The sequence below is a fragment of the Hypanus sabinus genome, unplaced genomic scaffold, assembly GCF_030144855.1.
Source record: "Hypanus sabinus isolate sHypSab1 unplaced genomic scaffold, sHypSab1.hap1 scaffold_614, whole genome shotgun sequence".
In the NCBI taxonomy this organism is placed as follows: Eukaryota; Metazoa; Chordata; class Chondrichthyes; order Myliobatiformes; family Dasyatidae; genus Hypanus; species Hypanus sabinus.
In genome coordinates, this window is record NW_026781470.1 from 121,400 (window position 1) to 148,184 (window position 26,785).

At 50.3% G+C, this 26,785-nt stretch overlaps 1 protein-coding gene across 2 annotated transcripts; it reads right to left on the reverse strand.

Moving 5' to 3' along the window:
* Window positions 1-811: 811 nt before the first annotated feature.
* Window positions 812-26,535, reverse strand: LOC132389625 (NACHT, LRR and PYD domains-containing protein 3-like). 2 transcript variants are annotated; one of them, XM_059962131.1, is made up of 12 exons: window positions 25,117-26,535; window positions 19,531-19,622; window positions 17,597-17,763; window positions 12,871-13,042; window positions 12,707-12,772; window positions 5,171-6,935; window positions 3,363-3,449; window positions 3,037-3,207; window positions 2,567-2,737; window positions 2,243-2,413; window positions 1,920-2,087; window positions 812-1,755 (listed from the first exon to the last, which is right to left on the reverse strand). In XM_059962131.1, exons 2-12 carry the CDS (start codon window positions 19,538-19,540, stop codon window positions 1,671-1,673), a joined length of 3,033 nt encoding a protein of 1,010 aa, XP_059818114.1. In that variant the 5' UTR covers window positions 19,541-19,622; window positions 25,117-26,535; the 3' UTR covers window positions 812-1,670. The 2 variants fall into 2 exon arrangements, with proteins under 2 accessions (XP_059818114.1, XP_059818115.1); XM_059962132.1 differs by lacking the exon at window positions 25,117-26,535 and adding an exon at window positions 24,327-25,069.
* Window positions 26,536-26,785: the final 250 nt, after the last annotated feature.

Below are 26,785 nucleotides of genomic sequence, written 5' to 3' on the forward strand. Positions count from 1 at the left end.
GTGGTGGGAATGAATGAGAGAAGATAGCCTTTGATTGAGAGCGAGGCGAGGGAGTGGATGGGAAGGGAAGGCGTCCCGTTAGGAGTACGGACAGTGAATGAGAACGCCAAGGAGTGGGATCTCGTTTTTGCAAAAGTATCCATATCTTCGATTTCATCCTTGGCTAGTTCTCCACCGTAGATGTCAAATTTGCTTATCAACCGGGTCTATGTGATGGGACGGTGCGGAGGGAGATTCAGTCTGTCTCTGACCCCAGGAGTGTGTGATGGGGCGGTGTGGTGGGAGATTCACTCTGTGTCTGACCCCGGGAGTGTGTGATGGGACGGTGTGGAGGGAGATTCACTCTGTGTCTGACCCCGGGAGTGTGTGATGGGACGGTGTGGAGGGAGATTCACTCTGTGTCTGACCCCGGGAATGTGTGATGGGACGGTGTGGAGGGAGATTCACTCTGTGTCTGACCCCGGGAGTGTGTGATGGGACGGTGCGAAGGGAGATTCACCGTGTTTCACGCCCATATTCCACCCTCCATCCGTCTCGTACTCGGGACCTCAGTGACTCACGTCTGATATTCTAGCCGATATTAACTGTCTGCGGGGTACAGGAGGGGTCGGTTAGCCAGGATGGGGATTAATTTGAGACGAGATCCTGGGCACCCTGACTCTGCCAGTCCGACCTCCCTCAGCCTGGAGCTGAGACGCTACTGTGTCAGTGTGAGGAGCTCCGACCCACTGTTGTGGTGCACAGGTTGCGGGGGCAGCAGAAACCTCAAACAAACTCAAGTCCGACACCAAAGCAGGAAGTTACAGCGGTTTATTGATTTCATCATGATAAATGCAAATTAAACAGTATGTGAACTGCTGACTTGCGGGAATAAATAAGCTGTTTTAGCGATGTACTACATTCAGAGCTAGAGACGACGACTCGCAGTCGGTAAGTCGTTTCGAGACTAGTTTATTCATACTTCGCAGAGCTGGTATTTAATCCCCAGCGTCCGCCGTCTCCGGGCGGAAATTGGCGTCAGAGATACTCCGGCGCGCTGGCTATTTGTGACCCAGTGCAGCTGCGCAGGAAGTGGGTCGCCACACTGTTCCCGACTCACTCACAGTCACACAGAATTAACTGACCGGCGACAATGCGTGACAGGTGCATTAATCAGTCTCGTTTATCATCGTCACTCTGCATCGCGTAAACGATACTTATAAAAACACACTTCAGGGCCGTGTCCGGGATCGCTGCAAATCCAAGGTCATTGCCGAGGGTTTTGTCAATTTAACATCGTTGTATCTGCCAGACTGCAGAATGCAGAATGCAGCCAAGGGAGCAAAAGCATTCTCTCCCGGGATAATCCCATCCCGGGACACTGGTGTGCCAGACTGATCCCCGGCCCCCGGGCTCCTCCTGTATGTGTGATTCCGCGGGGTCTCACCGGGAGAGTCTCGAACCCGCACATCCGGCGGAAGCTGCGCCGCTGGAAAACAGGCGGAAATACGTCTCTGCGGGAACGCTTCCGACATCACCGAGTTCGAGACTGGAGCCAGTTCCATTCAAACCGTTGGGAATTACACCCTGCGCGCGGCCATTAATGGTAACTGCGGGAGTTAAAGGGAAGGACGAGGAATCTGCTAAAATGTCCCCATCCCGCGGTCGGGAATATTCGCACATTCAGATGTTCACACAGCCACTCTCAGTCCGGTTCTGACTCCCCATTCCTTCAATTCCTTCCTCCCGGTCACACTGAACCGATTCACGTCCAGACTGAAACAGATGGGAGAATAAAGATGAAATAAACAGATTACACAACAGTGTCAGTAACAGGGGACCGGGGTTAATGCTTCAGCAAAACTCACAGACAAATATCACCAGAAAACCCCCGGGTCCTCTGATATTTTATCGCATTGAACTCTCACACAAACACTCACATGATCAGCTCCAGACTCGTGAGGGTCGGTATGAGGCGGCGGAGAACGGGGACCGATCGGTCTGTCAGCGAGTTTGATCCCAGGCTCAGCTCCGTCAGTGATGTGTTTGTCCTGAGAGTGGAGACGAGATCCTCGGCTCCAGAATCTCTGAGACCGACATCCCTCAGCCTGGAGATGAGAGAGAGTGAGGGTGAAGGACACAGAGAGACAGGAGACGGTACAAATCCCCAGTGTTTATCAGTAACACAATTACGGATCACATTCATTTTCAGTGTCAGACACCCAGTGACTGTAAACACAATCTCCAACAGTCTGGTACTTACAACAGTTTCTGTATTTTACACTCTGCGTTCCCCAGAGCCGCAGACAGCAGTTTCACTCCTGAATCTCCCAGTTTATTACCACTCAGGTACAGATCCGTGAGTGATCCGTTTATAATCAGATCGTTGGAGAGATTCTTGGCACCAGAATCTGTGAGACCGACACCGTCCAGCCTGGAGATGAGAGAGAGTGAGGGTGAAAGACGCAGAGAGAGGAGATGGTACAAATCCCCAGTGTTTATCAGTAACACAATTACTGATCACATTAATGTTCAGTGTCAGACACCCAGTGACTGTAAACACAATCTCCCACAGTCTGGTACTTACTCCAGTTTCTGTATTTTACACTCCGGGTTCCTCAGAGCCGCAGACACCAGTTTCACTCCTGAATCTCCCAGTTTATTACCACTCAGGTCTAGCTCCGTCAGTGATGGTTTTGTACAGAGAGCGGAGGCGAGATCCTCGGCACCAGAATCTGTGAGTCCGACATCGAACAGCCTGGAGATGAGAGAGAGTGAGGGTGAAGGACTCAGAGAGACAGGAGACGGTACAAATCCCCAGTGTTTATCAGTAACACAATTACTGATCACATTAATGTTCAGTGTCAGACACCCAGTGACTGTAAACACAATCTCCCTCAGCCTGGAGATGAGAGAGAGTGGGAGTGAAGGACACAGAGAGACAGGAGACGGTAGAAATGTCCATTGTTTATCAGTAACACAATTACCGATCACATTAATGTTCAGTGTCTGTCACCCAGTGACTGTAAACACAATCTCCCACAGTCTGGTACTTACCCCAGTTTCTGCATTTTACACTCCGGGTTCCTCAGAAATGCAGACACAAGTCTCACTCCTGAATCTCCCAATTTGTTACCACTCAGACTCAGACCTGTCAGTGATGGGTTTGTACTGAGAGCGGAGGCGAGATCCTCGGCTCCAGAATCTGTGAGACCGACTTTGTTCAGCCTGGAGATGAGAAAGAGTGAGTGTGAAGGACACAGAGAGACAGGAGACGGTACAAATCCCCAGTGATAATCGGTAACACAATTACTGATCACATTAATGTTCAGTGTCAAACACCCAGTGACTGTAAACACAATCTCCCACAGTCTGGTACTTACCACAGTTCCTGTATATTACACACCCGGTTCCTCAGAGCAGCAGACACCAGCTTCACTCCTGAATCTCCCAGTTTATTCTTCCCAAGTCTAAACAAAAACAGACAAGTTGATGAACAAAGTGATTCAAACCGAGTGTCTGAGGGAATTTCTCTTACTCGGATATGTTAGGAAAAAATAAACCCTTCGGTAAATCACTGATCGGAGTTCCCGTCACTGTCAATGTCCCTCACTGGCTAGCTCCAGGGGATTCATAGAAAGTCAGTCGGTCAGTCTGTTGGTGTGACACTGTAAACTCCATGTATTCTGTCTCATTCCCTGATTGTCAGAAAAGTGTTCCTCACCTGAGAGTGTTGGAAAGAGCAGGGTTGAAGTGTGGGAGGAAATCCCACAGTGAGAAAGATTTGTGAATCTGGAGAGTGTCGATGGGAGACGGTAGGGGAGATCCCAGCTAAGGTAAAGGGATGGGAAGATTGAAGCTACAGAAAGAAGGGGAATGAAGTAGAGTGATCCGACAGAAGAAAGGAAAACACATCCTACAGAAGGAAGCGGATCTGGAAGAGATCCCAGAGGAGTATGCCGATGGGAAAATATAATCCTACAAAACGAGGGGATTCAGAAATAGATTGCACGGGAGGGGTGGGTCACAAATGAGGTCCACAATTGGCAGAGGAGGTACCCGAATGGGATCTGGGTATCTGCTAGTGAGCCGTCACACAGTTAGACTGAGTGTGAGAGAGAGGCACGGAAAAGGGTGGGGTAGGACAATCTCTCAATGGTATTTCTTTCCTTTTCACCGGGGCAATCTGCTGATGGTCTCTTGTTCCTGACAGTGAAGGCTGTGTGAAGCTTTGACCCATCAGTTGCAGTCAGTGTCGGTCTGGGTGTCAGTAACAGTGAGAAGGAAGATTGTCAATGGACGTGTAACGGGCAGCCAGAAACAAGGCCATTCATGTTATTTACTACCATTAAACCAACGGCCGTTATCGACTGAAGTCACCAACATCCCACAAAACGTTTATATCCTGGGTAATTACTCAGCAGCCCTGCAGTTCTTTGTCACATTATTTGATTTACTGCAATTTATATAGAAGCATATAACAATTACAGAACGGTAACAGCCATCTCGGCCCTTCTAGTACGTGCCGAAAGCTTACTCGCACCTACTCCAACCGACCCGCACTCAGTCCATAACCCTCCATTCTTTTTCTGTCCGTATACCTATGCAATATTACTTTAAATGGACATACCGAACCTGCCTCTACTACTTCTACTGGAAGCTCGTTCCACACAGCTGCCACTCTCTGAGTAAAGAAAGTCCCCCACGTGTTGCCAAACTTTTGCCCCCTAACTCTCAACTCATGTCCCCTTGTTTGAATCTCCCCTAATCTCAATGCAAAAAGCCTATCCACGTCAACTCTATCTATCTATCCCCCTCATAATTTTAAATACCTCTATCAGGTCCCCCCTCAACCTTCTCCGCTCCAAAGAATAAAGGCCTAACTTGTTCAGCCTTTGCCTGTAACTTAGGTGCTGAAAACCAGCTAAAATTCTAGTAAATCTCTTTTGTACTTTCTCTATTTTCTTGATATCTTTCCTATAATTCGGTGATCAGAACTATACACAATACTCCAAATTCGGCCTTTCCAATGCCTTGTACAATTTTAACATTACATCCCAACTCCTATACTCAATTTATAAAGGCCATCATAATAAAAGCTTTCTTCACCACCCTATCCACAATTTTACCAAATTTGAAACAGCACAATAGAACAGTTTCAGAGTTCAGAGTGAGAGATCAGTCAAGTTACCTCAACTCCTGGCACTTGTGCAGCCCGGGTCCCAGTCGCTGGATTCCTTCACACTGAATGTTGCATTTCTCCAGGTCGAGGTGTTTTATTGTATCACAGAGTCCGATGACATGAGACAGGACCGCGCAGTCAATCGGTGTCAGTGTCATTCCTGTGAATGAAAGTGTGTCCACAGATTCCAGTGTGGCCTGAGCCAGACCACGATTCTGAGACTCAAACAGGTAGTGCAATGTGTTCAGGAGTCTCTTTCTCCCAGTGTCACCCGTGTTTCTACTCTGGCGTTTAACCTCCTCCTTCACCCAATCAATCACCCGGCAGGTTGTTTGATGAGGAAATGGACCCAGAAACTCCTCCAGGCCCCGAGCTGTCATTGGGTTGGAGAGACCAGCAACAAAACGGAGAAATACTTCAAATCGTCCATCTGTCGTGTTGTGGGCTTCAGTGAGAAATTTCAGGATATCCCCGCTATGTGGTTTCAGGAATTGTACGACTGCAGCTACAAACTCTTGGATGGTGAGGTGTGGGAATGTGTACACCACGCTCTGGGCAGAATCCTCTCTGTCCAAAAGCTCCATCAGGAACCCGGACAGGAACTGGGACGGCTGCAGATTGTAGTTGATCAAATCTCCGTCTGTAAACACAATCTTCTTCTCGGACACTCCTCTGAAGGCCATCTGACCCACCCTGAGTAACACATCACGGGGGTTCTCAATCTCCCGGCCGTGGTTTTTCAGGATATTGTAAATATAGTATGAGTACAGTTGGGTGATGGTCTTGGGAACTCTCTGCGGGTCCCTGAATCTTTGTGAGAAGAAGGGGCCCAGTGCCAGAGCGAGGATCCAGCAGTAGGATGGGTTGTAGCTCATGGTGTACAGGATCTCGTTCTCCTGCACGTGTTTGAAAACAGCTTCCGCCACCGTCTGATCTTCAAAATACCTGATGAAATATTCCTTTCGTTCCTCACCAACAAATCCCAGGATTTCAGTCCAAACACTGATGTTCGCCTTTTCCAACAAATGTAACACAGTGGGGCGGGTGGTCACCAGCACTGAACACCCTGGGAGCAGCTTGCCCTGGATTAAACTGTACACAATGTCAGACAACTTGCACCGCCACTCGGGATCTGGGCGCTGGTGCTTGGGTTCTGTGTATCTCCGACTGTCATCAAAATCGATTCTGTGTTTGAATTCATCTAAACCATCGAATATAAACAACAATCCCTCTGGGTTCTTCCAGACCTTTCTCAGAGAATTCCCAAAGTATGGATACTGATCCAGAATTAGTTCCATCAGATTTATTCTGCAGTTAATGGAGTTTAAATCCCGAAATTTGAAACAGAAGACAAAGTGGAATTGTTGGAATATTTTCCCCGTGGCCCAGTCGTAAACAATCTTTTGTACCAGTGTCGTTTTCCCGATCCCCGGGACTCCGGCCATTACTACCGAGCATCCCGAAGTTGATCGTGTGATGAATCTTTTCATTTTGTCCCGGAAACTATGTGAGTAACTATTGTGAAACAGATGATCAATGTGGATTTTCTCCAGCTCGCTGCGCAGATGTTTCTGTCTCCACTCCTCGTGGTCTGTGCCTCTTGCCAGCAGCTCGTGTTCCACCAGTGTCCGATCTCGAACAGTAGAAATGACCGTGAGCTGAGCGTATCGGTCGACCAGCCGGAAAACCTTCACCTTCTCCCTCATCAGGATCGTGTTCCCTCTCAGTGTTTCAGTCTGTGTCCGCAGAGTCTCCTTGTGTTTCTGTTGAACATCTGAGGACGGACAGAAGTAGGTGATCAAAGCCTGATCTGATGAACACGGAACACCCACTTATTTCCCCTAATTTGTAAAAAAAAATGTTAAGTTTGGGTGAGGTCGGGAAATCGGAGATAAGATTGTGTGAAAATGAACGATGTCCCAGAATTCAGATCCGCTGTTCGCGTTTGTAGATTCCCCGGTGTTCCAGCGAGCACAAAGTGGACACGTGATTCTGGAGAGGAGAATGTTGTGTGGAGTTGGGATTTCACTGCTTTCACTGTTCAGCTTATGCTGAACTCTGCAACACTGCAGACGGTAGAAGTGGGTGCGGGGGGCGTACCGTTCTGGATACTGTTTGTGGGGATGACCGACCAGGGACAAGTTGCAGTGGTTGCGTCTCTGGCACCGAGACTGGATCCTCAGCTCAGAAGGGAAGGAGGGTAAAGAAAGAGGGTGAGTAGCCGGATGTCGTGGTCCAAGTAGGGACCAATGACGTGGATAGGAAGAAGGTGGAGGTCCCGCAAAGACGGTTTAAGGATAAAGGTGCAAAATTGAAGGACAGGACTTTCAGGGATGCAATCTCAGGATGAGCCTGCTACGTGCCAGTGAGGCTAGAAATAGGGAGATAATGCAGCTAAATACGTGGCTACGGAGTTGTTGTAGGAGGGAGTGCTTCATGCTTCTGGAAAATTGGGCCTTGTTACAGTGACGGTGGGTCCTGTTTCGACGGGACGTGTTGCACCTGATCTGGAGGGGGACTAGCATCCTTAGGGCAAGGTTTGCTATTGCTGCTCAGGGGATTTGGACGATACTTTCAGGTGGAGGAAAACCAGAGTGCCAGAGCACATCCTGAGGTGGAAGAGGATACTGGTCATGGGAGAGCTGCAAATATATTGCATGGTGTAAAGCCAGATCTAACATAAACAGGCTTTGAAGCAGGATAAAGTGTATAAAGGTAGCAAGGCAGAAGGGCTAAAGTGCGGGTATTTCTTTGCAAGAAGCATGAGGAGCAAAGGTGAAGAAATGTGAGCTGGCAGGAATTGTTTCTCAATATTCCCGGATTCCAGTCTTTTATAAGGGATACGGGGGGGGGGGGGGGGTTGGGTAAGAGGGGTGGCATTAATGGTCAGGTATATTATTACAGCTACAGAATGTTTAGGTAATGTAGCAGGAATCGCTTTTGAGTCAGTATGGGCGGAAGGCAGGAACTGGAAGGGAGCAGTTACTCTATTGGGAGAATTCTATAGGCCCCCTAGTAGCAGCAGAGTACCGAGGAGCAGATTGGGGGGGCAGATTTTGGAAACGTGCAATAATAACAGGGTGTTCATCATGGGTGACTTTAACTGCTCGAGCATTGATTGACACTGATTAGTTCCGATAGTTTAGATGGGACAGAATTTTTTAAGTGTGTCCAGGACGGATTCCTGTCACAGTATGTTGATAGGCCGACTAGCGGGAATGCCATATTAGATCTAGTATTAGGTAACGGACCGGGTCAATTCACAGATCTCTCAGTGGGTGAGCATCTGGGGACAGTGTACACCGATCCCTGGCCGTTAGCATTATCATGAACAAGAATACAATGAGAGAGGGCAGGATTTTTTTTTAATTGGGGAAGGACAAGTTATGAGGATATAAAGCTAGAACTTTCGGGTGTGAGTTGGGATTCTTTTTTTGCATGGAAATGTACTATGGACATGTGGTCGGTGTTTAGGGATGTCTTGCAGGATGTTAGGGATAAATTTGCCCCGGTGAGGAAGATTAGGAATGGTAGGGTGAAGGAACCATGGGTGACAAGTGAGGTGGAAAAGGTAGTCAGGTGCAAGAAGGCAGCATGGTTTAGGAAGCCACGATGAGATAGTTCTATAGAGGATCAGAGGGTAGCAAAAAAGGGGCTTAAGGAGGCGCTGAGGAGAGGAAGAAGGGGGTAAGAGAAGGCCTTTGCGAGTAGGGTGAAGGAAAACCCCAAGGCATTCTTCAATTATGTGAAGAACAAAAGGATGACAGGAGTGAAGAAAGGACCGATTAGAAATAAAGGTGGGAAGATTAGCCTGGAGATTGTGGAAGTGAGCGTGGTCCTCAATGAATACATCTCTTCGGTATTCACCACTGAGGGGGAACGATGGCGATGAGGACAATATGAGTGAGGTTGATGTTCTACTAAAGAAAGGAGGTTTTGCAGCTGTTAAAATACATCAGGACGGATAAGTCCCCGCCCTGACGGAACATTCCCCACGAGGCCAGCGAAGATATTGCGGAGTGTCTGGCTAGGATCTTTCTGTACTGGTTATACACACGAATGGTACCGGAGGATTGGAGGGAGGCGAATGTTATACCCTTGTTCAAAAAAGGCAGTAAGGGTAGCCCGGATAGCTATAGACCAGTGAGCCTTACGTCTGTGGTGGGAAAGCTGTTGGAAAAGATTCTTAGAGATAGGATCGATGGGCATATAGAAATCATGGTCTGATCAGGCACAGTCAGCATGGCTTTGTGAAGTGCAGATCGTATCTAACACGCCTTATATAGTTCTTTGAGGATGCGTCCAGGCATATAGATGAGGATAGTTCAGTGGATGTGATCTACATGTATTTTAGTAAGACATTTGTCAAAGTTCCACACTGTAGGCTTATTCAGAAAGTCAGAAGGCATGGGATCCAGGGAAGCTTGGCCAGTTGGATTCAGAATTGGTTTGCCTGCAGAAAGAAGAGTGTCATGGTGGAGGGAGTACATTCAGATTGGAGGGTTTTGACTCGTGGTGTCCCATAAGGATCGGTTCTGGAACCTGTACTTATCATGATTTTTATTAAAGACCTGGATGTGGGGGTAGAAGGGTGGGTTGGCAAGTTTGCAGACGACCCAAAGCTTGGTGGTGTTGTGGATAGTGTAGAGAATTGTCGAAGATTGCAGAGAGACATTGATAGGAGGTAAAAGTGGGCTGAGAAGTGGCAGATGGAGTTCAATCCGGAGAAGTGTGAGGTGGTACACTCTGGAAGGACAAACTCCATGGTAGAGTACAAAGTAAATGGCAGGATACTTGGTAGAGTGGAGGAGCAGATGAATCTGGGGGTATATGTCCACAAATCCCTGAAAGTTGCCTCACAGGTAGATATGGTAGTTAAGAAAGCTTATTGTGTGATAGCTTTTATAAGTCCAGGGATAGAGTTTAAGAGTCACGGGGTAATGGTGCAGATCTGGTTAGGTAACACTTGGAGTACTGCGTGCAGTTCTGGTCGTGTCACTATAGGAAGGATGTGGAAGCATTAGGAAGGATATAGACTACAATTGACTGGATGCCTCCTGACTGGAGAGTATGGATTACGATCATAGATTAAGGGAGCTAGGGCTTAACTGTTTGGAGGATGAGAGGAGACATGATAGAAGTGTATAAGATATTAAGAGGAATAGATAGAGTCGACAGCCAAATCCTATTCACCAGGGCACCACCGCTCAGAACAAGAGGACCTGTAAGGTGTGGGAAGATCAAGGTGGATAAAAGAGCAAGTTTTTTCACTCAGAGAGTGGTTGGTGCGTGGAATGCGCTGACTGAGCCAGATACAAAAGTGAATTTTAAGAGACAGGTATATTGAGTAATTTAAGGTGGGGGGTTATATGGAAGGCACGGTTTAAAGGTCGGCTCAATATTATTGGCGGAAGGGCCAGGCAGTTCTATACCTTTCAATGTTCTATATTCTATGCTTCATTTTTGACTGACGGGAATGTCTGTTCAGCAAACTCATTGATTACTCCACGTGCACAGCCGAAGACCCGGACGGTAAAAAGGTGTTCTGAACAAAAGCAAATGGTTATCCGTCCGACAGTCACAACACAAGGAGCGTCGCCTGAACACTGACAGTCTCAAAACATGCCTCTAAAAACAAGTATTCAGGCTCTCAGTGTCATGGTCCTGTCCGTGAAATCGGCATTCCGGTTCACGGTTCGGTCCAAGTTCCTTATTCCAGTTTTTCCGAGTTCCCCAGTTTCTGTTGAGGCAGCTGATTCTCGTTTGGGCTGGCCTCATGAATAGCTTCAGGATTCAGCCTCTGGCTGCCGGATTGATCCTGTCCAAACCCACTGTGTGTGTCCCTTCCCTTCACCTTTCGCCTCGAGCCCTGCCTTGCCTCTCCTCGACTTTGCCTGGAGCCTTGCCTCGACTTGCCTGTGTCTGGAGCCTCGTCTATGTCCAGGCCTTCGCTCGGTAGGTTCGGCCGAATTGCCGCTACCTAGCCTTGGGAACTGTCGCGTCGTGTTCAGGGTTTTGTGAAAATAGCCTCGGCCCTGCTCCCTAACCCAAGGAGGGGTCCCGGCTCTGTGTTCAATTTTATGAGTCCCGGATATACGACCTGTACCCAAGGAGGGGAACAGCTCTGTGTTCTGTGTTACGAGTCACGGCCCTCCAACCTGTACCCAAGGAGGGGACCTACTCTGTGTTTTGTGTTACGAGTCACGGCCCTCCAACCTGTACCCAAGGAGGGGACCTACTCTGTGTTTTGTGTTATGAGTCACGGCCCTCCGACCTGTACCCAAGGAGGGGACCTGCTCTGAGTTCTATGTTATGAGTCACGGCCCTTCGACCTGTACCCAAGGAGGGGACCTGCTCTGTGTTCTGTGTTATGAGTCCCTACCCTCCGACCTGTTCCCAAGGAGGGGAATAGCTTTGTGTTCTGTGTTATGAGTCACGGATCTACGACCTGTACCCAAGGAGGGGACCTGCTCTGTGTTCTGTGTTATGAGTCCCGGATCTACGTCCTGTACACAAGGAGGGAACTGCTCTGTGTTCTGTTTGAAGAGTCCCGGCCCTACATCCTGTACCCAAGGAGGGGACCTGCTCTGTGTTCTGTGTTATGAGTCCGGGCCCTACATCCTGTACCCAAGGAGGGGTCCTGCTCTGTGTTCTGTGTTATGAGTCCCGGAACTACGACCTGTACCCAAGTAGGGGACCTGCTCTGTGTTCTGTTTGAAGAGTCCCGCCCTCGGTCCTGTGCCCAAGGAGGGGACCTGCTCTGTGTTGTTTGTTATGAGTCCCTGCCCTACGACCTGTACCCAAGCAGGTATCCCAGCTCTGTGTTCCATGTTCCTATCTCTTCCTCCACCAAGGCTCTAGGTACTTGTCATGTCTATGTGCCTCGGTCAACACAGGAGTACCGTGCCTTGCCCGGTGCTGGGACTCCCTTGTCCTTTGCTGGGGTTCCCTTGTCCAGGAGTCTCATGCCCAGTCCTGTTGTCTCTCCCTCGACCAAGGTTCTGGGTTCTCGTCACGTCATATGCCTCGCTCCGCACAAGAGATCCTTGGCCAGTTCTATGCTAGGATTCCCCCGTCCTGTGCTAAGTTTCCCTTGTCCCGTCCAAGAGTCTCTGGTCCCTGCCTCTGCCTCTCCTCGTCCTGTAGCCTCGGCCTGCCCTCGCCTTGTTCTGGAGTCCGATCCCGAGTCAAGACCCAGGTTCCGGGTCCTTGTCCAGTCTCTGGCTCGGAGTCCAAGCCCAGGCTCCTAGTTCCCAGTTCCATGTCCTGGTTCCGCTATCCTTGTCAAGTCCAAGCCCAGGCTCCTAGTTCCCAGTTCCATGTCCTGGTTCCGCTATCCTCGTCAAGTCCTAGCCCAGGCCCGGAATCATTGTCTCGTCCGGGGCCTGTGTCATGTCTAGTGTCCTTTCGGCCCCATTGCCTTTGGTTCCTTTTCACACCTAGTCCTGTTCCTGGTAGTTCTGTGTCTGTGTTTTGCTTTTGGGACTACTCTCAATGACACTCAGAGTGAATCAAAGACTTTGAAATATCCAGTCCATCGCTTACCTTTCAGATGCTTGGGTACTTCAGATAAACCCCGCTCAGTGTCCATGTAGGCGAACTGGCCATCACCTGTTCAAACAGATTAACCTGCATGAGGTCTGTTCTGTGAAATACTGGAAATTCAACAGTATTTACATCTGTAACACACAGTGTATGGTTCACCCTACCATGTTCCCGTATTTCATTCAGTATTCTGCTAAGCTTCAGTAAATGGTGATGTAATTTCACAAAGGATTCCCACATCACCCTCTGGGCCCCCGAGCCCTTCTCCATCACCAGATCCAGGAGGAGTTTGGAAGCGCCCGCTCGATTTCCCTTCTCCGCCAGCTCAGTCACGCTCTGTAATGAACAATGGGGAATATGTTGAGTAGCGGAGGGGTGGGTACAAATCTACCCTGAACATGGACTGACCCACCGCATTCTACTCGCTGTAAATCAGTTACAGCCATTGAAGTGTTCATAGCGGGGTGAAGATTTTGAAAGATGCGAGCCGGCTCAGTCAGGAGTTCCTGCACGCAACAGATGGCGGGGTTATTATCTACTTGACGGGTTTTAAGAAGAGCACGCATAGCGTGAGTGAGCCAGAAATAGAGTGGGGATTTGAGGTTTTGTGTCAGAGAGGGTTCAGTGCGGAGAGGCCGAGGCTTTAGGTAGATTTTGGGTAATACTTTCCCTCTTTTTCATGATTAGAACAGTGGGAATGCCAAGCAGAATAGTCCAATGCTCATCCTACATGATGCAGCAAGACAGGGGTAGCCTGACAACTTCTCCTTCAGGCTTTTCCTCCAGCTGCAGCTTCTTACAGACTGTCCTGAGGAATTGGAGCTGGGGCTGGATGAACCCACGATCACTCAGAATGCTAAAAGGTTGACTGACAGACTGTTCAGGGACGGAGATATACTCAAGGCGTAGTCAGTAGGTAATTGTGTAAATGTCAGGAGGGGGGCAGGGGATAGGCAACCACTACCGAAAACTCCTCTGTAACAGGTGTACAGCTTTCTGCTTCGGGGTGTTGCCTAGCAGAGGGAAGCTACTGAGATTATGCCTCTGGTACAGAGTTTGGTTTTGCGACTCACAAGGGATGAGAAATGGTGAGCTGCACTGACAGGGGGAGTTCAATGGTCAGGAGAACAGGCTGGAGATTCTCTTTACGAGAAGGAGACTTTTGGATGAAGTCTTGCCAATGTCAGGGATATCTTCCGTCGAGTCTGACACATTCGTAAGGGCAGGATGAGTTGTCAGAGGTCGTGATCCACGTTGGCACCAATGACAAGAGTAGGAAATCTGATGAGGTCCTGCAAAGTGAGCTTATGTCGTTAGATGCTAAGCTAAAGGGCAGGAACTCCAGGGTACTGTTCTCAGCACGTGCGAGTGAGGTCTGAAATAGAACGATAATACAGTCTAATGTGTGGCTGATCAGATGTTGCATTATGGAAGGCTTCAGGTGGAGAGGCTGTGTAGGAAAAATGTTGTTAAGCCATTTTCCAGAGTCAGGACATTAAAGGGTGAACATGGTGAAACTAATGTTCCAAGTTGCGTATTATTTCAATGCAAGGATTATTGTTGGACAGGCAGGTGAGCTTAGAGCGTGGATCAGCACATTGGATTACAACATTATAAAACGTCCGATGCGAAAGTGTTGAGTGCTAGATAATGTTCTGCTGTTTGAGAAAGCTGTAGGAATAAGCCAAGGAATTTCAGGTCGGAGAGCCTGACACCAGTGGTGGTAAAGTTATTGGTAGTTATTAGAGAAACTCGATATAAGTATTTGGATGGGCAAGGATTGATTAGGAATTGTCAATACTGATGTGTACCTGGTAGATCCTGTCTAAACAATCTTAGAGATTCTCGGGTAAATTACCAAGCAAGTAATGAAGTCAGTGGATGTTGTCTACAGGAACTGCAGCAAGATCTTTGACAAGTCCATCATAGGAGCCTGGTCAGTACGATTAAGTCGCTTCTTAGTCATTACATGAAAGTAAGTTAGTTTACATATTGGGTTTGTGAGATAAGCTAAGACAGGTAGTGGAGGTTTGCTTTCTGACTGGAGGCTTATGAGTAAGTGTTGTGCTTCGGGGACCTGTGCTGTGTCTGATGTTGTCTGTCATTTATATCATCCATCAACACTGTATGATAATGTGATAAAGAGGGTCAGCAAATCTGTGGATGACACCAAAGTAGGGACAGCGAGGAAGGCTATCAAAGCTTCCAGCGGGAGTTAGAACATCTGGAAAAGGGTGGATTAAAATTATCAGTTAGAATTTAATGAGGACAAGTGTGAGGTGTTGCATTTTTTTTTGTGGACAAAGCACGATAGCACGAATAAATTTATTGGTAGGACATTGAGCAGTTTGCTAAGTCCAAGGTATCAAGGAGTAGAGATCAAAAATTTCTTGAAACTGTTGCCAAAAGTAGATAGCGTTGTAAAACCTTAAGGGCGTGGGTCTTCATAAATCAAAGTTTTGAATACAGAAATTAGATTAGAGGCAGATTTATTAGAGTTGTTAGGGAGATTTTAAAATAATTTGACGGGGAGTTGGGAACCAGAGTGTTAGGGATGAGAATGGGGAAACATAGATGATAGAAAGGATACGCAGGAGGTAAGGACAATCACAACCATTGGCTTGAGTTACAGGGTAATAGACGCGTTGTGCCGTTAACACAGAGAGCAACAAAGGCTCGACTGAAAGTGTTATACTTGAATGCACACAACTACAAAAAATATAATAGACGATCTTGAAATTCAGCTAAATATTTGCAAGTATGACATTGTGGCCATTCCTGAAACTTGGCTAAAAGATGGCTGCAATTTGGAGCTGAAATTCCAAGGATATATGGTATATCGGAACGATTGGATAGTAGGTAGAGGGGGTTGTGTGGCCCTGTCTACATGAAAAAATATTAAATCATTAGAATGTGTTGAGATAGGATCGGACAGTGTAGAAACTCAATGGGTTGAGGTAAGAAATAGCAAGGGTAAAAGGACCCTAATGGCAGTTGTATACAGGCCTCCAAACAGCAGCCGGGATGTGATTACAAATTACAGCAGGAGATATAAAAGACGTTGTCAAAGGTCAACGTCATGATAATCGCTGGCGATTTTATATGATAGAGGATTGGAAACACCTGGCCACTACTGGACATCAAAAGAGGAAATTTGTAGATTGTCTGAGACATGGCTTTTTTAGAACTGCTTGTTGTTGAGTCCACTTGGGGATCGGGAATTGGGAAGATTTTAAAAGCTTGGAGAAGAAAACTAAAAAAGGACATTTGTCAGGAAAAGATGAATTATGAAAGGAAACTGGCGACTAACGTCAAAGAAGATACCTAAAGTATTTTTAAAGTATATAACGTGTAATCAGAGCTGTGGGTAGATATGGGACCAATAGAAAATAACTTTGTAAATATTGTAGTGAGACACGCAGAGGTGGCAGAGGAACTGAATGTGTATTTTGCATCAGTCTTTACAGTGGAAGAAGTCTGCAGTTCACCGGACATTCAAGAGTCTCAGGGAAGTGAAGAATGTGCAGTTTAAATTACGACTGGGAAGGTGCTCAGGAAGCTTAATGGTCTGAGAATGGATAAATCTCTTGGACCTGATGGAATGCACCCTCAGGTTCTGAAGGAAGTAGCTGGAGACATTGCGGAAACATTGACAATGGTTGTTCATTAGTCGATAGATTCTAGCATTGTCCACGATGACTGGAAAATTGCAAATGTTACTGATCTATTTAAGAAGGGTGGACGACAGTAGAAAGGAAACTATAGACCTGTTAGCCTGACATCAGTGGTTGGGAAGTTGTAGGAATCGATTGTTAGGAATGAAATTACGGAGTAGCTGGAGGCACAGAAAAAGTTAGATCAGTGAGGACTAGATGGGCCAAAGAGCCTGTTTCTGTGCTGTACTGTACTGTAGAGTTCAATGTAGGTCGAAGTATGAGAGGGTCATTGTTGATTTTCCCTGGCGTAACTGCTGGTGAACCACAGAAGGTTCACACTTCACTGCCAGGCTCCATGAGGGGTCCAGTGTCAGCAGACAGCTGGGAATTGGCAGTGAGGAGCAGACAACAAATTCTGATCTTCTGTGCACGTGTAGTAACGTTGAGAAAGAGGTTTGGATCGAAATTGTCGGCTGTCTCCTGTGGAACGTCGAGTTCGGTATGGTCTGCCTGGCAATAGGTGAATGCATTCCAGTATCAGAAGGACGACTGTTAAGCTGTTTATTTGTAATTCTGTGTTAGCTTTAGATGCTTGGAATATTTCCAGTGATACTGATTTTGCACTTTTCAATGTTAATAGTATATGTGGTGGTAGTTACAAACTCAGAGTGGAACATTCACAAGGATCAGAAAGTAATGGAACCAAGAGGCATGTTGTGATATTAACCAACAAAACGGATCAGCAGTTTAACAGAGACGAGATTCAGTTCTGTCTGGTTCAATTGATGATGGGCTTTAAGGAAGACTCGAGAAATGAGCTGAGAAATTAATCACTATAATTTTGATTTGTGAGAAACCCGAGATTTATCAGGAGAATACAGACTAATGAATGACCCTTAAGGTCGCGGATTGGGAGCATGATGTGACGTCAGAGAAAGAGGTGTAAAGTGGTTATCTGTCCACTTGCAAAGTCCGTCAAGAGTCACACACTAAAGTCACCTGTCAATCATTGTCTGCATCCTAACCTGTCCAAAACTGAAAGTGTTCGGAAAACTGGTCAGAGGTTTGTAGTGATGAATAAAGGCTCAGTGTATCCGCAAACGAAAACTCTTTTCTTGATGTTGACCACAAACATTGTAGGATTTTCATAGCCCAGAGGTGCCGTTACACCGGTTCAGTCGGTCTATGATAAATTCAGTAGAATCTACACTCAGTGTACTTCCCTCTCACTTACGTGATACTCTTGCCCGGTGAAGTGATCATCGCCCATTAACATGAAGCCGACTCCCTCCACACCCTCCTCAATCGCCTGCTCCAGTCGCTTCTTGTAGAATCTCGTCAACCGGAACAGTTGGTGATCATCACAATTTGACAGGAAGGCGGAGATGGCCGAGTTCAGATCTGTAGTCAGTCACAGAACATAAAATAGTAGATGTACACGATGCCAATTTAAACCAGTCCCTTCTTCAGGAACATGGTCAATATCCCTCCGTTCCCGGCCTAAGCATGAGTTCAAACGTTTCTTAGATGCTGCCGAGAGTCCGTTTCTAGTCCCTCCCTCGGCAGCACATTCCAGAAACTGATCTATTTCTAAAGACAACATGCTTCCTAGATCCCTTTTGAACTTTCCCTTCTAACCTTAATCCTATTTGCTCGGGTATATAACATTTGCCCTGAGTTACAGACTAGCTGCCTTAGCTATGCCTATCATAAATTCACACGTTTCTCTGAGAAAAGGTCTCAGTGTCCACCGGTCCGGAGAAAGCAACCTGAGTTTGTTCGACCTCTTCTGGAAGCCAATATTCTGTAATCATTGCTGCACACATCTGCATTCTCTCCAGACACTGCACATGATTCTCGCGATGTGTTTATCAGATCAGTGCACAATATCGAATGTATTTCTTAACCAAAATTCTTCTAGATACAACACAATTTTCAAAAATGCATACTCACACCTCCCACTTGCCGTTGCACGCTGCCAATTGTGTTGCCAATTTCAGGAAACTAAGCACATCCATCACAAGACCCTTCCGTACATCAATCTTGCTAACGGTCCCAGCAAACACTGTGCAAGTTACTCGCGAAGTTCACCTCCCAAAGTTTAACTCCTCATATTTGCCCTAATTCATTTTACCTGGTGACTGTCTGTTCATATTTATAATTGGATGCTTAACATTTCGACAACAGTCTCAAATTTACAAGACAGCGCCAACTTCTGTAAATCGACGAATCAGTCCACCCATGTGATTATGTAATCGTTTTGCGTAATGCATAGTTTATTACTAATTTATATACATCACACAAGACGCATGGCGAAGCAGTGACCCTTGCGGACACGGCTCGTCACAGACCTTCACCCAAAAGAATGCTCCTCTAGTCCTGACTCTACTTTATGTCAGCGAGACATCTTTGAAATCAATATACAAAGTTTCTGCTTAACATTCCTGAACCAGAAATCTCGATTGTTGATTTCCCTCTTGAGATGCGGCCTCACCTGCTGTCCGTCCAGCATTGTGTGTGTTGCCTTCTCTACTTACTCTCTTGTTTCAATTTTATCCCGTTCACCCTATATTGGTAGCTCACTCAGATTCCCTGTTTAAAATTTATCCTGCTCGCTGTCTCCTGCACCTAGCCCATTCTCCCACAATATACCGTTCTTTAACTCGGCCACAGAAAGCAGACTGCGGGAAACAGCCCGCACCTCCACTATCCGACAACCCAAAAATCCGGGGAGAATTCAGCATTTCCCTTCCCAAAGAGAAAACAACATCTGTTTCTCTCACTGGCTGTCGGAGGCGTTTCCCACATCAGGGCGTCCCAAATACTGACAGGAATTCCATCTGCTCCCTGGACTGTTACATTGCCCGCTGGTGTATTGCTGTCTGAGTGTTACCCACACCCGCCTTATTCCAAGAGCTCCTTCTCCTTTCAGTCAGGTGAAGATTTGCCCGGAGTTATTCGGCTATTTCCGTTGTTAGGTCCCTGCGCTGGACCTGATGAATTGTTCCATCGCTCAAGGCCGCTTTACCAGTGCGATCAAAGACACCGTTTGCTATCACTGTTTGTGCCCCTTTAGCGCCCACGTTTATTACTCTGAATTATTGATGATTCGACTAGACGTGTACCATGATGACAGAGTTTTAACGAGAAAGAGCCCAGTGAGCATACCTGTGTCCATTTTGAATCTGACTGACGTTGCTTGCTTGCCGTCTGCTTGTCCGCCTTCCGGGTGGAAGGAAGTACCACCTGCTGGCTATTATCTGCAGCAGAAATAAACCAGAGTGAGTCGGTTCCTCTGCCCTTCATAATTTAAAACACTTCTCTAAGGTCGCTGCTCAGTTTCCTACATTCCAGGAAGTAAGGACATAGAGTGGCATCCTCTCCCCAGCACTGAGGCCTTCCGGCCCTGACAGCACACTCACAAATCAGCCCTGCACTGCTTCCACTTTCATCAGGGAGTAAGGACATAGAGTGGCATCCTCTCCCCAGCACTGAGGCCTTCTGGCCCTGACAACACACTCACAAATCAGCCCTGCACAGCTTCCACTTTCATCAGGGAGTAAGGACATAGAGTGGCATCCTCTCCCCAGCACTGAGGCCTTCTGGCCCTGACAACACACTCACAAATCAGCCCTGCACAGCTTCCACTTTCATCAGGGAGTAAGGACATAGAGTGGCATCCTCTCCCCAGCACTGAGGCCTTCCGGTCCTGACAACACACTCACAAATCAGCCCTGCACAGCTTCCACTTTCATCAGGGAGTAAGGACATAGAGTGGCATCCTCTCCCCAGCACTGAGGCCTTCTGGCCCTGACAACACACTCACAAATCAGCCCTGCACAGCTTCCACTTTCATCAGGGAGTAAGGACATAGAGTGGCATCCTCTCCCCAGCACTGAGGCCTTCCGGTCCTGACAACACACTCACAAATCAGCCCTGCACAGCTTCCACTTTCATCAGGGAGTAAGGACATAGAGTGGCATCCTCTCCCCAGCACTGAGGCCTTCTGGCCCGGACAACACACTCACAAATCAGCCCTGCACTGCTTCCACTTTCATCAAGCCTTTTCAAACGGGGTGGCTGGAACTATAATTTGTATTGCAAACACAGTCTCACCAACGACTTATAAAACGGCCCGATTGTGGTTAACAGAACTCTTTGCAGTTGGAACTACCCGGTTTCAATTTCTGAAAGTTTTTGAGAGTTTGCAGTTTCTCACCGCGATCGTATGGTTATCCTCCGGATGATCCAGTTTCACCCGAGTCTTAAGACGTGCCGGTGGGCAGCTCGTAAATTGTCCTACGACAAGGTTAAATCAGGGGACTTACTGGGCTGATGTTATCTCACAGAAAATAATGTCCCAACTCCTGCACTCAGGGCCCTGACTGCTGAAGGACAGCGTGGCAAGCACCGCTTCACAGCCCAGTTTCGCCGCAGTGAGTGAACTCATCTGTCCCTCTGGTCTCTGGCAATCTCAGACCATGAGCCGCTTGTTGCAATATTCAGAATGAAACTGAAGACCAGAATAGTGTTAGAAATATAGCAATATAGAAACCATAAATCATTAAATAACAGTAAGTGGGATCAGTCCAGGAGTAGCCTATGGGCTCAGGGTGCCTGACACTCCGAGGGAGGAATTGTAAAACTGCCGGATGAAACATTAACAGCCTCAGACATGCGGGTGATGCAACTCCAATGGCTGAAAGTGAGAAGGATCTGCGGAAGCTTCTAATGAGCGTGAAAGAAGAAAGTGGGAAAGTTGACTTGTTCCTCAATACACCGGCCAGCCCTGTCAACTTCGTGGTAATAAATGGAAAGGAAGTAGAAGCAGTAACAGATTTTGTCGGTTCAAAGATTTGTATAGATGGTAACTGCAGCCACGAAATTAAAAAAAAAACAAACAAAAAAAAAAAAACTCTTGTTTCCGGACAGGGCAGCAATGGGAAAATTAGATAAAATTCTAAAGCGCAGGGACATGACATCGTTTACGAAGAATCGTAGAGTCGGGTCTATGGTATTTCCAGTTGCGATGTATGGCTGTGAGAGCTGGACTGTTAGTGAGGCTGATTATAAAACAATCGACGACTTTGAAACTGGATGCTGAAGGAAAGTGTTATGAGTGCATCCGACAGCAAGAAGATCGGACAAGCCAATGCTTGAAGAAGTAGAGCCAGACAGCTGACGAGGAGGCTTGAAAATCTCCAGTGGGTTGGCCACGTGTGGTGCGCGCGAGGGCTGTGGGCGGGGCGGTGAGCTGGAGCGCGCGAGGGCAGTGGGCGGGGCGCTGAGCTGGTGGGCGCGAGGGCAGTGGGCGGGGCGGTGAGCTGGTGCGCGCGAGGGCAGTGGGCGGGGCGGTGAGCTGGTGCGCGCGAGGGCAGTGGGCGGGGCGGTGAGCTGGTGCGCGCGAGGGCAGTGGGTGGGGCGGTGAGATTGTGCGCGCGAGGCAGTGGGCGGGGCGGTGAGCTGGTGCGCGCGAGGGCAGTGGGCGGGGCGGTGATCTGGTGCGCGCGAGGGTAGTGGGCGGGGCGGTGAGCTGGTGCGCGCGAGGGCAGTGGGCGGGGCGGTGAGCTGGTGCGCGCGAGGGCAGTGGGCGGGGCGGTGAGCTGGTGCGCGCGAGGGCCGTGGGCGGGGCGGTGAGCTGGTGCGCGCGAGGGCAGTGGGCGGGGCGGTGAGCTGGTGCGCGCGAGGGCAGTGGGCGGGGCGGTGAGCTGGTGCGCGCGAGGGCAGTGGGCGGGGCGGTGAGCTGGTGCGCGCGAGGGCAGTGGGCGGGGCGCTGAGCCGGTGCGCGCGAGGGCAGTGGGCGGGGCGCTGAGCCGGTGCGCGCGAGGGCAGTGGGCGGGGCGGTGAGCTGGTGCGCGCGAGGGCAGTGGGCGGGGCGCTGAGCTGGTGCGCGCGAGGGCAGTGGGCGGGGCGGTGAGCTGGTGCGCGCGAGGGCAGTGGGCGGGGCGCTGAGCTGGTGCGCGCGAGGGCAGTGGGCGGGGCGCTGAGCTGGTGCGCGCGAGCGCAGTGGGCGGGGCGCTGAGCTGGTGCGCGCGAGCGCAGTGGGCGGGGCGCTGAGCTGGTGCGCGCGAGGGCTGTGGGCGGGGCGGTGAGCCGGTGCGCGCGAGCGCTGTGGGCGGGGCGCTGAGCTGGTGCGCGCGAGGGCAGTGGGCGGGGCGGTGAGCTGGTGCGCGCGAGGGCAGTGGGCGGGGCGGTGAGCTGGTGCGCGCGAGCGCAGTGGGCGGGGCGGTGAGCTGGTGCGCGCGAGCGCAGTGGGCGGGGCGGTGAGCTGGTGCGCGCTAGCGCAGTGGGCGGGGCGGTGAGCTGGTGCGCGCGAGGGCTGTGGGAGGGGCGGTGAGCTGGTGCGCGCGAGGGCAGTGGGCGGGGCGCTGAGCTGGAGCGCGCGAGCGCAGTGGGCGGGGCGGTGAGCTGGTGCGCGCGAGGGCAGTGGGCGGGGCGCTGAGATGGTGCGCGCGAGGGCAGTGGGCGGGGCGGTGAGCTGGTGCGCGCGAGGGCAGTGGGCGGGGCGGTGAGCTGGTGCGCGCGAGGGCAGTGGGCGGGGCGGTGAGCTGGTGCGCGCGAGGGCAGTGGGCGGGGCGGTGAGCTGGTGCGCGCGAGGGCAGTGGGCGGGGCGCTGAGCTGGTGCGCGCGAGGGCTGTGGGCGGGGCGGTGAGCTGGTGCGCGCGAGGGCAGTGGGCGGGGCGGTGAGCTGGTGCGCGCGAGGGCAGTGGGCGGGGCGGTGAGCTGGTGCGCGCGAGGGCAGTGGGCGGGGCGCTGAGCTGGTGCGCGCGAGGGCAGTGGGCGGGGCGGTGAGCTGGTGCGCGCGAGGGCAGTGGGCGGGGCGGTGAGCTGGTGCGCGCGAGGGCAGTGGGCGGGGCGGTGAGCTGGTGCGCGCGAGGGCAGTGGGCGGGGCGCTGAGCTGGTGCGCGCGAGGGCTGTGGGCGGGGCGGTGAGCTGGTGCGCGCGAGGGCAGTGGGCGGGGCGCTGAGCTGGTGCGCGCGAGGGCAGTGGGCGGGGCGGTGAGCTGGTGCGCGCGAGGGCAGTGGGCGGGGCGCTGAGCTGGTGCGCGCGAGGGCAGTGGGCGGGGCGGTGAGCTGGTGCGCGCGAGGGCAGTGGGCGGGGAGGTGTGCTGGTGCGCGCGAGGGCAGTGGGCGGGGCGGTGAGCTGGTGCGCGCGAGGTCAGTGGGCGGGGCGCTGAGCTGGTGCGCGAGCGCAGTGGGCGGGGCGCTGAGCTGGTGCGCGCGGCAGATGTGGAGGCTGCAGAGTCAGGGATGGGGAACGGGGAGCGCGTCCCTCGGTCCCGTACTGTGCTGGCCAGCTCACTGAATGAGTCAGAAGTTCGACACCTTAATACAGCTGGGGCACACGTTTAACACACAAAGCTGAACGCAAATCATTAAATCAAGCAAACCGCTTGTGTTCAGATCAACTATATAAATAACATAATATCTCCCTTCACATATTAGTAAGCTCACATTAATTGAATTGTCAGAGTTTTTCCAGTCAACGCAACAAAACCCATAATTGGACTACCCGTCTAATCGAAACTGCCGTGTAGATAATGAGAACACGGCTGAACTGATCTAAAATGTCATTACGTATTCCCCCATGCGGATCCCTGCATCACTTCAAGTCCGTCTTTGCTTCCACTGGCCATTGTGGAGAAGAGGTCAAAACACCCTCAATCGACACAGGAACAATAGATGTATTGGTCTGAAATAGGAAATTCCGGAAACAGAGACGGTGCTTGCTGTTTGCATCTCGCACCCTTGCTTTGAAACTTTTGGGCGCTGATGTTAAACTTCACCTGACCGGTGGAAAATGTCACTCGTGCAAACAGAAAACAGTAGGAACACAAAGAGCACCAGCAGCAGAAGTAGCGTAAAAAAAAACAAATATCTACTTGTTCGCTGATCCAAAGCACAGACAACTAGTTAGTTGGAAATAAATACGAAAAAGAATATCAGAAGTTGAATCATACTCACCTTAATTCCCCAAGAACATTCTGACAGTGTGGGTACTGTGGGCCATTACCCCGCCGAACGCCGCACACGGAACTTTCGTAACCATGGCAACACACAGAATGCTGGAAGGAACTCAGCAGGTCAGGCAGCATCTCTGGATAGGTGTAAACAGACCCTTAATCAGGACGGGAGTGGAAAGGGTAAGGGGGCAGATGATTGACTGATTTGGATGGTGGGGCTTGTTGTCCTCTGAGACTCGGTGCTCAGTGTCTGTGTGTAAGCGGCTGCCCGTCAGAGCACGTTCCTCAGAACAGGGAGCGGCCGTTCCGCTGAAATCCAACCCAACCGGTTCGACAAGACACTGTGGTTCAGATGTGAATGCAGTTTAATATTGTATTTAACCCTTTCTGCTCCAGGGAAGAGCGGTGGAACCAATGGCGCGATGTAAAGAACACGACCTGGGGCCTCCATTGAGACTGGACTGTCTCTCCACAGATGCTGCCTGGTCTGCAGAGTTCCTCCAGCATTGTGTGTGTGTTGCTCGGATTTCCAGCATCTGCTGATTTCTCTTGTTCGAGAGAGATCGGTGACGGGTCGCCGTCCCGGGGGATATTTCATATGTTTCTACCAGGGTGAAAGATTCCTTCTGCTCGCACTCAGTCGTACCCAGCTCGCGTCTCTTCATCCATCTGGACAATGGACTCGTTAGCACGAACACGTCAGGACTCCCTTCTCCCACTAAATCCACTCCCGATCCCGAAGAGAGCCTCGCCTCGCTGAATAGCTGTGCAGAATCATAGACAACACATACCTCTGATATCGTAACCGGTTGGTGATCAGTGTGGTCCCGGGAAAACAGTCTGATATCCGGGTGTGACATCAATGGGCCTGGAACCGATTTGTTCTCCCCGTACAGAGAGTTGAGTCGATGCTGCTGCTCCCGAGGCCGCTCGGCTGTGAACCGATGGACAGGGCCGGGTGAGCCGGGGATAGAGCGGGACTGCCGCGGTCCGGGTCACACTAACTCACACCGGCTCGGGACGGGTCTGACAGCGGGAGGAGTCTGGAGTGGTCACTCATTACAGATGGACAGGGCCGGGTGAGCCGGGGTAGAGCGGGACTGCCGCGGTCCGGGTCACACTAACTCTCAGCGGCTCGGGAAGGGGCTGACAGCGGGAGGAGTCTGGAGTGGTCATTCATTACAGATGGACAGGGCCGGGTGAGCCGGGGTGGAGCGGGACTGCCGCAGTCCGGGTCACACTAACACTCACCGGCTCAGGACGGGTCTGACAGCGGGAGGAGGCGGGAGTGGTCACTCATTACAGATGGACAGGGCCGGGTGAGCCGGGGTGGAGCGGGACTGCCGCAGTTCGGGTCACACTGACTCTCACCGGCTCAGGACGGGTCTGACAGCGGGAGGAGGCGGGAGTGGTCACTCATTACAGATGGACAGGGCCGGGTGAGCCGGGGTGGAGCGGGACTGCCGCAGTCCGGGTCACACTAACTCTCACCGGCTCAGGACAGGTCTGACAGCGGGAGGAGGCGGGAGTGGTCACTCATTACAGATGGACAGGGCCGGGTGAGCAGGGGTAGAGCGGGACTGCCGCAGTCCGGGTCACACTAACTCTGACCGACTCAGGACGGGTCTGACAGCGGGAGGAGGCGGGAGTGGGATCAATGTAGCAACCCTAAAGAGGAAAACAAGCAGGCTGCGTTAAACTTTCTGTCGGATTTCCGCCCAGATCGATCCTTTTTCTTTCATCGCAACAAGTGGGGCGGAGTTTCTCTGTTTAACCCAGCCAGTCCCAGGCTGAGAATTTGATCCAGCCCGGGTTCTGGGAGGGTCTGAGCTTCCGCCCCCTGTGTGTAAACAGGACTGCCCGGGGTAGGTAGTTTCAGCTCCAACGTCACTCACCTGTTCAGGTACCGGGAGCGGCCTTTCTGCTGAAATTAATCCAAACACCTCGGACTATACATATTCACACTCAACTGTAACAAATTTGGTCAAAGATTTCCTCAGCGCCTCTCGATTCAGGGGAATTGATTAACTCTAACTCTAGAGATTATTGCAGTTCCATCCGGACAACTATTTTTACAAGAAACCCCCTCGCCCACGGTTAAGAACGGGTCTCTTTTCACAAGCAATGTTTGTTGGTTCACACCCCGTCGGTAATACTTGTGGAATTGGTTTCCGGCCATTCCAAATGGCCAGACGTTTTCCCGGGAAAGGTCTCCTAGACCGGTTTAAAAAAAAAATCCTTGAAGAATATTTTCAAGCCAACTGCAGATGGTTCGATTTTGAGATATATATAAGGTGCTGGAAACTCGCGGCAAACAGGGCAACAACTGTAACTGCTAATGTTGCGCGTTCGGGACCCTGGGTAAATCATGTCAGAGATCATCTCGCTCTTCCCTGCAGCAGAAAGAGTTAAGTACGATATTGAAGTGACTTTCTTTGCGCCTGCCTGAGGGAGTTTTTT